This window comes from Canis lupus, chromosome 5 (genome assembly GCF_048164855.1).
Source record: "Canis lupus baileyi chromosome 5, mCanLup2.hap1, whole genome shotgun sequence".
In the NCBI taxonomy this organism is placed as follows: domain Eukaryota; kingdom Metazoa; phylum Chordata; class Mammalia; order Carnivora; family Canidae; genus Canis; species Canis lupus.
The window spans coordinates 69531113-69542341 of NC_132842.1; the positions used below are offsets into that span (position 1 = coordinate 69531113).

The window sequence follows — 11229 nt, forward strand, 5'->3', positions numbered from 1 at the left end:
TGACATAGCACCTTCTAGATGGAAACGTGACTTTACAGATTGATAGACTGGACCTGAATGAAGGTGGTGTAGGCTACATTACTGTTTCTTGATACTTTGCTTACAGGCAGAGACGGGTTGAAAGATAAAATCACGGCACTGAAATCTTCTATTCATTTGTGCTGCTTTCACAGTTTGTTTGAAAAAACGAAGCCAGCTCAGGTTTCTAGTTTTAGCTCTGCATTCTTAGTAAATTCACCAAACCCTTGTGGGTCTCAGTTTCTCTACACTCTTCTGCCAAACTCATGAGGGTCTATTGGGTGTGAAAGGGTGGTCACCGTCTGTGAAGTGCTATTATGCACGGAAATGAGATTTCAATTTGTTCCCACAATGTGTTCATGAAAACAGCCACTGCCTTCTAAATGCTGGTTAAGCCAGTGTCCCTGAGGATCAGAAACAGCATTTTCAAGTTTTCAAGCCTAGTTTTAATCAGACATACTGAGTGTTCTTGCTTTAAAAAAATGAAATTAAAGTCTCAAGACAACCATTTAGTAACAAATAAAAGTGGCTGATCTCCCTTATCCAAAATACTTTCATTGCTCAGTTTTGAAGGGTAAATTTAAACTGGGATTCATTAATTTCTTGGCTTGAAGTTCTGGAAGCTATAGGGTTCTTTCATCAGTACGGTGGCAGCCAAGTCTATTTCAATCTCCTACAAGACATTTCACAGCACAATTACCCCACCTGTTAAGAGGAGTTAGTCATGTCAATTCATCTCTCAGAATTGTTTAGGGAAACAACCAAGTTCTCTTAAAACTCAAAAGCCTACCAAAGGAAAATATCTGATATAAAAGCTAGCTTAAGGTTGATGATTTAATTAAAACACACATGTCTTTGGAGTTATCAACATTATTGAGAGAAAAAAGCCTACCAAAGGATATAAGAAATGTACTCACATAAAGCCAAATGCCGACTCATTTTAGACATCCTCGAGTAAATAGCACCATTGACTGTGACACCCTAAGTGCATGTCTACTATCTGTCAGGCATCGTGGTTGACACAAAGAAGGATAAATTTCTTACCTGTCTAGAATATGTTACCATACATGAGAAAAAATTCTGAGAACCTTCTCATTTGGTCCTCAACCCTGTGAGAAAGGCAAGGCAGGGATGATTAGCTCCTGAACAAAATGAGTTCAAAGAGAGTTACTGATTTAAGTGAAGTCCCACTGCTGATTAGTAGAAGACAGTAGGTTCCCTCCCTGTCTTCAGAACTGCCCTCAGCATGCTTATACTCTAGTTGTGGAGGTAAAATACTTACATACAAGAAGAGACAATGGCCTGCACACAGCAGGTACTCAATTAACACCTCCTGGTGGGGTGGTAATCATGTGGCGGTATTGATGGCAGTGAAGAAGACGGTGATGATGAGGGCAGTGACGATGATAATCATGATGATAGAAGCCAATGAGGCACAAATGTGCATGCTAAATGACCACCAGAGATACTGAATGCTAATGGAGCTCACCTGAGTCCTCTCCATACCAGTCAGTCGGTACATCCATCATGGAACTCACGCCTCCTCCTGCACCATCTGGTCTTCCCTCCAAACCTCGGGAAAAGTGATGGTCCCCATCATCTTTGCTCTGGACAGCACTGTTGCGCAGGAGCGCCTCCAGGAATTGTTTCACGTGGTAGTTACTGTAAGCCAAGTCGACAGCCTGGCCACCGGGCAAACCCTCATCTATGTGGGTCAGGCTGAGTGGGGCGGCATACGGCTGCAGGTGTGCACCACCCTCCACCTCCACCTCCACCTCGTCAGCATCAAACTCCACCTTGGGCTCTATCTGTTTGGGCAGAATAGAGAGGTCACTGTCAGCAGGGCCACTGCCCTGGCTGTCCTTCACCACCAGTTCCAGCGGGTGGCAGCCTCTGCAGTCACTGCAAGGGGATGCTCTTGGACAGTCCACACTCTCCTCTCCCTCGCCTGGAGAGGAGACCAAGCTCTTGGTATCGCAGGAGGTCCCTTCCCTCCCTGAACTGGGACTTCCACTGTCAACCTGATGAGCCGCCACGGCCGCCGCTGCCGCCGCCGCTGCTGCTGCCACCGCTGCAGCCACTGCTGCCTCCTTCTCCATCTTCCGGCAGATATCAAGGGATGACCTGATGTATGTCTTGCAGAAGTTCACCACATCGTTCATCTGCAGGTAGCTGGCAGCCGACATAACTTCAATCACATTCTCCCCACACAGATCCAGCTTCCCAGAGTACAGGAAGTCTAAGATGGTGGAGAAGGCATCGGAGGTGACAATGTCCAGGGAGGCGGTGCTGTGCCGCCCACTGTCCTGGATGTAGTGAATGAGCAGGGCTCGGAAGTAGCCGCTGTTGGCAAACAAAATGTTCCTGTGGGCCTTGAAGACCCGCCCTTCCACAATGATGCTGCAGTCACAGAAAAAGTCCCGCTTTCGCTGTTCATTCAACTCCCCCAAGAGCTTGCCATAATAGGATTGCATCTCCATTTCTCCACCAGCTGCTGCTGCTCTGGAGTAGCCTGTATCTCTGCCAAGATTTTTTTTTTTAAGTTAATTCACCAATCCCAACCTTACAAATAAGATGTTCAGTTTTAATTTTTCTTTTTCATTTTTCTGAAAACACTGGTTCAATACCGTCTTTCTGATACAGGGGCTATTTGGCATCTAACAAAAATCAGAGGTTGTCCAACAGGGTTAATTTTTGAAAAACAACAAAAATAACTAGAACAAACTGCAGGTGGCATAGTACATAGTGTTTTACATAGAATCTCTCAATGAATTTTTTTTTCTGAATGAATTTTTAGAAAAACCTGATGATAAAATACCCATCTTGTCCCCATCTTTCTGATAAGGAAACTGAAACTTAAGAGAAGGTAGGACATGACCCAGCTGTAACAGAGCCGGGACTCAAAACCAGGTCAATTATCCCCTGGAGTTCCTGCTCTTATGCCTACACTATACTTTCTTCAAGACTCAAAATATAGATAATACCCAAATCTAATACTTACAGTTCAACCCTGACATGGATCTTAGAGACTATACTCGCCTATCTCACCTATTATCATCACTTCATGGAAACATGGTGGATTCTTGGGCTAGCCAGCATACAGTCATCATTCTTATGGTTTTAATGCCCTTTCTGGTTTTGCTAGAACCACCCTTCCCCCATTCTTGGCCAATGTGTCTTGCCTCCGTGGGCATCATCCCCAGGCTCTAGATATAATAGATACCAACATGATCAAGGTATCCCACATTCTGAGCTCAGTGATTAGCTCAGAGATGGCTATGTGGGTTGGCCACAGAAATTAAGAGCAATAAATGTTTACTGGGGGTTCCAAAAAAGAGCACTGTCTACTCTGTGGGTATGTGGGATGTCAGAGATGCTGCCTCACCACCAGGGGAACCAGCCCAGCAAAGATGACGGTCCAGCTCAGGCAGGAGCAACCGATGAGCCCAGGGACACCATCTGAGCCCCAACCCATGCTGTGCCAGGAGCCAATTAAGTCTCTTTTTTGCCTTAGCAGGTCTGAATTGGGTTTTCTATCTCTTGCAAATGAGAGTCTCCCAACTGACTGATGCCACTATCCTTGGTTCACTCCCCTGAATTTTATGTCCTGGCCCTTGTAGTCAGTGGACTACAAGCCTTTGAAGACATGAGCCACATCTTCTTTCTTTCTTAAAAAAAAAAAAAAAAAAAAAAAAAAGATGTTATTTATTCATGAGAGACACAGAGAGAAAGAGGCACAGACACAAGCAGAGGGAGAGGCAGGCTCCATGCAGGGAGCCCAACATGGGACTTGATCGTAGGACTCCAGGATCACACCCTGGGCTGAAGGCGGCACTAAACCGCTGAGCCACCTGGGCTGCCCCACATCTTCTTTCATTTGCTATCCCCCATAGCATCTGGCAGAGTACTTTGGACAAAGTAGGTTTGCTAAATACAAAGGAATACTCCTTTCTTAATTGCTAAATAGAACAGGTATAAATCAAGTTTAAAGTCCTTCCGCTGGTGAGAAAGACAGATGTTGACCTTCTTCCCTGAGATCCCTCCTCCATCTTTTCCCATCACACAAACCACAGAGCCATCCTGTTACAGCACTGCGGCTGGTCTTAAGGGTTAACTTACTTCAAGTTAACATAACTCCGTGCTTACTGATCTTAAGGCCCTGGACCTAACTAGTAACAGAACTAATTTGCTTTCTTTGAGATTTGCAGAACTCTGGCCTTAGAAAATGAAGAACCAGAATTTTCCCAGTCCACAGAGACCAGCAAGTCTGTTTGAAGCTGCCTTGGCTTTCTGATTAGCCCAGCAATTTTTTAACAAAATGTTTTTCTTTTTTAAGGTCACATAAATGGTCACTCTACTGACCTCCCTTTGTGCATCTGTAAACCTTGCCCTCCTTTGGAGAAAGATCAGAATACTCATGCACAACCCAGAATACTCATGTACCATCGAACCAGACCTTCTTGCACAACCTCTGTGCACTGAGGCAATTCTGTAGCATCATTGAATTGCACATAATCAAAGACCACTGTACTACCATAACTGATTAAACTCCTTTATTTTTTTTTAAGAGTTTATTTATTTGACAGAGAGACCGTGAACAAGTGCAAGTGCACAAGCAGGGGGAGCGGCAGAGGGAGCGGGAGAAGCAGTCTTCTGCTGAGCACAGAGCCCTGTCAAAAAATCTCTGTACCAGGCAGAAACCTCAGAGTTGGCTCTTGTTCAAGAGTCCACCTTCTCCCCAGGTAGCCAGGCTCCTCCCTTAAGTATTGGGTTTTTAAGTAACAAGCAGCCAAAATTGGGTTTCAGTTACCCCTTTTCCATACTGAGCCATTGAGTACACAAAAGTTTCTACAACCAAGTACATCATCTCCCCCTACTTGGAATCACAAAAGGCCTAATTAGAGCTGCCAAGCACAACTAACTCCTTAGCACTCCTCCATTCTACAAATGCAACACAACAATACCTCACCCACCCAGAAATCAGGCACTCCCTCCCCACAAAAGGGTCATCCACTGGCAAAATAGATTCCCCAAGGTCTATGCACTAACTGCACAGACTATACTAATTAAAGACCCTCAAAAACCTTATTAAGTGGCAGTTCACACCTACTTTCTATATATTTATAGCAAGTAATGCATTAAGTTTGGAAACTAGACGACTGGGGCACCTGAGTGGCTCAGTGGTTGAAGTCTGACTTTGGCTCAGGGCATGACCCTGGGATCCTGGGATCGGAGTCCCTCATCAGGCTCCCCTCAGGGAGCTGCTTCTCCCTCTGCCTATTTTTCTGCCTCTCTCGCAGTGTCTCTCATGAATAAATAAATTAAATATTTTTAAAAAGAAAGAAAGAAACCAGACAACCAATTAGGGAGAGAAGTTGAGGAGCTTCTATAAGCAAGTAAACTGACAAAAGTGAGAACTGACAGCTAGGAAAAGGTAGAAAAGTTACTTTAAAAATAGACTCAGGAATTTTTTTCAAAATATTAGCCTGAGGCCATGTAGCTAAGTATTAAATGCTCCTACATATTCAAAATGGTCTAAGGACAGCACTAAATTATAGCCTGGGGCTATAATTGATGGGCCTATGTCACCAAGATGATTCTTATCCATTTATATTCTTTTTAAAGTCAAGGAAGTTATGTCATAATTTCTGGAATTTTTTTATCCGAAGTGGATAAAATTAACTTTTGGTTTAGAAAGGAAGAAAACTATCAGATATCTGCACAATTCTAATATTCCCCCCCCAAAAATTAACCCTGAAAGTTGTCACAGGACTAAGGTTTCACTGTCATTTCCATTTCTTCTGACAGCTCTAACCAAGCCTTCCCATCAGTTCCTCCCATTGCCTTTGGCTATCAAAATATGAAGGGGAAAACAAGATCTAGGAAAATGCAACATTTCAATACCACACTCTACTCTTCTTCAGAACTGGGTAGCTCAGTATGTTAAGTGTATGCCTTTGGCTGAGGTCATGATCCCAGGGTCTTGGGGTCAGGCTCCCTGCTCAGCAGGGAGTCTGCTTCTCCTTCTCCCTCTGCTCATTCCCAACCCATTCCTGTTCTCTCTCTCTCAGATTTAAAACAAACAAACAAACAAACAAACAAACAAAGAACTGAAAGAAAACCATATTTTTCAGTGTGCTAATATCCACTGTTGACATGGATGTAATCTGGAACACCATTTCAGAGAGGAATTTGGCAATATTTATTAAAATTTAAAATGCACACATCATTTGGGTTGCCTGGGTGGTTCAGTCGGTTAAGCATCCAACTCTTTGATTTTGGTTCAGGTCATAATCTCAGGGTCATGAGACCAAACCCCAAGTCAAGCCCCTAGATGGCTCAGGAGTGGAGTCTGCTTCAGACACTCTCTCTTTCCTTCTCCCTCTGCCCCTGCCCCCCTCTTTTCATATGCATGCTCTCGCTCTTTCTCAAAAAAAAAAAAAATTTTTTTTTTAAAGATTTTTATTTATTCATGAGAGACAGAGAGAGAGAGAGAGAGAGGGAGAGGCAAAGACACAGGTAGAGGGAGAAAAGCAGGCTCCATGCAGGGAGCCCAACGTGGGACTCAGCCAGGTCTCCAGGATCACACCCGAGGCTGAAGGTGGCGCTAAACTGGTGGGCCACCGGAGCTGCCCAGAAAATTTTTTTTAATTAAATATAAAATGTAAATTTTTTTTTAAATGCACACTTCTTTTGCCCCAGAAATTTCAATGTAAAAATTTAGTCTTTTGGATGTTGCCAAAAAACATCAAATTACAAGTTCAGAGATCTCCATTCACCAGGTTTTTGTACTAGTGCAAAAGTAAAAATAATCTAAATGTCCACCAATAGGGGACAAGTTAAATCAATGAGGAACAATCACACAGGGGAATACTATGCCATCCTGTTTTTAATGAGCTAGAGCTGTGTGTGTTCATTATGGAAAGGTCACCGAGATACATTAAGAGAAAAAGGCAAGATGCAAAACAAAATGTATTATGGTACCATCCACATATGCGTGATTTTTCCCCAGCAAGGTTATACAAGCAAGAGTTAATAGCAGATATCCTTGAGAAGAGGGATTAAGGGTAAGAGGTGTGTGGATGGACCTTCACTTTTCATTTTCAACCTTTCTGTACTGTCAGAGTGTTTTACTATGTCTATGTTCTGCTTTCATTTTTTCTTTTTAAACAAAGGGAGGAAAGGAGGAGGGACAGAGGATAAGGAGTTGGCTGAGAGAAATAAACTAGGGTAGATACAGTACTTAGTCTGAAGAATAGTTTTATCTACAGGGCCTTCTCCCAGGCCACTTCCATCTTTCACTGGAAGATGCTCCTTTCCAGCAATAGTACCCAAAACCCATCTCCTTTGGCTTTCTCTCTGCAAATAATCTAGATTCCATTGGGTCATATAAATACTGCCTAACCTTGCAAAAGTCTGTCCCCAACCCTATACTTGGCATATACTGTGGAAATCGTTACTCATATCACTTGCCTTTAGTGTCTTGCATCCCTGGGACATGCTGTGGATCACTACTACTCCTTGGAAAGAAGCTCTTTGGGTATACTGCTCTCAGAAGTACAATTATCCACACTCTGGCAGGGACTCCCCCCGCCCTCCCAGCCCTCTTACTGTTCCAATTCAATTCAACAGTTACTGGCTATATACAATGCCTGACACAAGGAAGATGCCAGAAATAGAAAAAAACGAACCCAGGAGAGAGCAGGTGCCAACACTACCCCCTGCAACACACTCCCACATTCCCCAGGGAAACCTACCCAGATCACACGACTGTGTTCATTTAGGCACCAAAACCAGGCTTGAATTCCACCCCGACTCTGACTTGACTCCTTCAGTCTCATCAACCTAAGAATAATGAAAACTGCTCATTAAAGAAAAGTGCGGGGCGGGGGGTGGAGGGGGTAGGAAGGAGAGGGTCGCCTGGTCGCCTGAATGGCTCAGTTGGTTAAACGTTGGACTCTTGGTTTTGGATTCAGGTCATAATTTCAGGGTCATGAGATCAATGGAGCCCTTGGTCCGGCTCCTGGCTCTGCTCAGCGGTATCAGCTTGAGACACTTTCTCCCTCCTACCTCCTCCCCACCTCTCCCTGGCTCGCTCTCTCCCTCTCCCTCCCACCCCTCCCTCTCTAAAATAAATAAATAGGGATGCCTGGTGGCACAGCTGTTGAGCTTCTGTCTTCCTCTTAGGGCTTGGGGTGTGATCCCAGAGTGCCGGATTGAGTCCCACATTGGGCTCCTTGCGTGGAGCCTACGTCTCCCTCTGCCTGTGTCTCTGCCTCTCTCTCTCTCTCTCTCTCTCTCGGTCATGAATAAATAAATAAAATCTTAAAATAAAATAAAAAACATAAAAAAAAAGAAAGAAAAAGAAACCTGTTCATCAATTGCTAGCATTTACTAAAAACCACTTCTCATGAAACACTGTAGAAAGTACTTTATAAGCATTAAGTTTTACCTTACAATAACCCAATGCAGTAGATATCATCGTTATACCCTTTTTTTCAGGAGAGGAAACTGAGGCTCACATTTATAGCGAATACACCCAAGCGAGCATCGGAACCAAAATCGGGTTGATTCCAGAACTGACACGCTAACCACAATGCCAACCTGACTCCCCAAAGGGTTGGGGAAGTCACTCCTCTCCCAACGCACGGAGTGGAGGGGAACGCCACAGCAAAAGAGTTTCCATTTCCACCGAAAAAATTTCGGTTCACCTGCTAAGCTGCTCCCAAGACAGGGGGGTTCCCTCCGCCCCCTTCCAGAGCCAGACCACCCTGCGGAGATCACGGGAACCAGTTGCTGGACTGGTCTTCGGCTCCTGGGGGTGGGGAACAGGGACCTGCCCCTCCCGTGGCCTCCTGCAAACAAAGTGACCACCGCTGCGGCGAGCGCTGCCCCAGCCTGGCGGAGCCCTAGCTCCCCGCCCCGGCACCGTCGCAATAGGCGGGCGCCCAGACCACCCAGCTGGACGACGCGCGGCGACAGCCCGATGCCAGGAAGGGGAGGCAGTTGCCGCCGCGCCGCGCCACCCTGCTCCACGCTGGAGCCCAGGGAGGGTCGGTCATCCAGCTCAGGTTCGCGCCGCGCGGGGCTCAGGAGTAGCCCAGGCCGGGCGGTCCGAGGGAGGCCGACCGAGAGGGGAGTTCCCTGCCCGCTCCCCCCACCTAAGGGCGACCTCCTGGGGCGCCCCGAATCTTCCCCCAAACCCACGAAAGCTGCAGCACAAATCCGCTTCACGGGTCTCACCTTCCAGCTAGATCCAGCCGCGCGGCCGCCGAGCTCCGCGCACCTACACGCCCCCCCCCTTCATTCACCTGTCGCCCCCTCCGTGAGAGGCGAGGCAGCTGACCAATCACAGGGGCTCCTGGGCCTGGAAGGCGGGCCCTTCGGCCAGCAGGTTCGTCCACGGCGCCCGCGCCGCCTCGGAGGCTGCGCTCTGACCGCGCCGGCGCTCGCGCGGTGACGGGAGTTGTGGTCTCCGCGTTCCTTTCTCCGCCAGAGAGAGAGTGGACGAAACTACAAGTACCGAGATACCAAGAACCGCCGCTCACAGAAGGCCGGAGCCCCGTTGGGTCTTCTGAGTCCCACTTGAGGGACCTGCCAAGTGTTGATGCCTTTGTCCCGAGAGCTGGGAGCACGCTGTGCGCGGGAGGGCCGCCGGAGAACAGGAGCTCTGACCTATCAGTCCGCACACATTTTACTTGCCCGCGCTCCGCGGACATTCTGAAAATTAAGTGAAATGCTTTCACCCACTCAACAGGTTTTTACTGAACACCGCAACTCTCTCTTCCCTTGAGAACCTTTCGGTCTCACGTATACAAGTGAAAACAGGCAGCGGTGGGTGCCCTTGGTACTCAGTAACAACACTGGCATGTTGTGGGACAGCTGTGAACGAGACAGACCAGCGTGGAGCTCGGCTCTCCTAGGGGACGTATCAGTTTGCTGGGGCTGCTGTATCCAATACTACAAACTGGCTTGAGCAGCAGAAATTCGTTGTCTCGCAGTTCTGGAGATTAGAAAGACGAAGTGTGGGCAGGGTTGGTTTCTTCTGAGGGCTTTGAAGGGAGGATCTGCCCCAAGCCTCTCTCCTGGGCTCGTAGATGGCCCTCTTCGTGTCCACCCGGCGTTCTCCCTATATATCTGTGTGGATATTTACCTTTATATAAAGTCCCCGGTCGGGGGCGCCTGGGTGGCTCAGTGGTTGAGCGTCTGCCTTTGGCTCAGGTGAAGGGACATTCCAGGGTCCTGGAATGGAGTCCTGCATCAGACTCTGTGCAGGGAGCATGTTTCTCCCTCTGCCTATGTCTCTGCCTCTCTCTGTGTGTCTTTCGTGAATAAATAAATGAATAATCTTTTAAAATAAAATAATAAATAAAATACCCAGTCCTATTGAATTAGGGGTTCATTCTACTCTAGTACAACCTAGTCTTAACTAATTATTACATTTGCAACAATTCTATTTTCCAAATAAGGTCACATTCTGAGGTGCTGGGGGTTAGAACTACAATGTAGAAATGTTGGGGCGGTGGTTCAACCCATAACACAACCCATAACAACCCATAACAATTGGGAGATGGCCAATAAACAAGTAAACAACTAGAGAAAGGAAATATACGAAGTGCATGGCAAAGAATTAAAACAAGTTGGTGATCCAACAAAGTGATTCGGTAGCTATGTTGGATGGAGGCTCAAGGATGGCCTCTCAGTTGGTGATCTTTTAGCAAAGACCCTAATGAAGAGTGAGCCATGCTAAGGCTAAACAGAAAAGCATTCCAGGCAGGAGAAGAGCTAGTAGGGAGGCTCTAAAAACAGATTGGTATATACCTAAGAAACAGGAGGATGGACACTGGGGTGAGGGGCTGGGTGATAGGCAGACCAGTTTAACGAGTGTGTCACCTGTGCAGTCCCACAGAGCTCTGCACTCAGAAAAGCCCCATTCTTTTTTTTTTAAGATTATTTATTTATTTATTCATGAGAGAGAGAGAGAGAGAGAGAGAGGTAGAGACATAGGTAGAGGGAGAAGCAGGCTTCCCGTGGGGAGCCAGATGTGGAACTCGATCCCAGGACCCTGGGATCACAACCACAGCCAAAGGCAGATGCTCAACCACTGAGCCACCCAGGTGCCCCTTACCTTAATTATTTTTTAAAGTATGGAGAAAAAGCAATCACAGAGAGTATTAGTTAATTTAGCAAGTCAGCTAAGTGTAGGTCAAT

General features: G+C 46.5%; 1 protein-coding gene across 4 annotated transcripts in view; it reads right to left on the minus strand.

Annotated features, from left to right (window-relative positions):
• ZBTB8B (zinc finger and BTB domain containing 8B) overlaps positions 1–9430 on the minus strand; it is a 51452-nt gene extending 42022 nt beyond the window's left edge. The window contains exons 1-3 of one of the 4 annotated variants that reach the window (XR_012031566.1): positions 9262–9418; positions 7776–7863; positions 1508–2538 (exon numbers count right to left, since the gene is read on the minus strand). Coding sequence is in view for 3 of the 4 variants with exons in the window: in XM_072827249.1 (XP_072683350.1) it covers positions 1508–2498 (991 nt within the window). In the remaining variant the exon portion in view is untranslated. Of the gene's footprint in view, positions 1–1507; positions 2539–7775; positions 7864–9261 lie in introns of all 4 variants that reach the window. The other 3 variants (XM_072827249.1, XM_072827251.1, XM_072827250.1) reach the window with 3 other exon arrangements.
• Positions 9431–11229: the final 1799 nt, after the last annotated feature.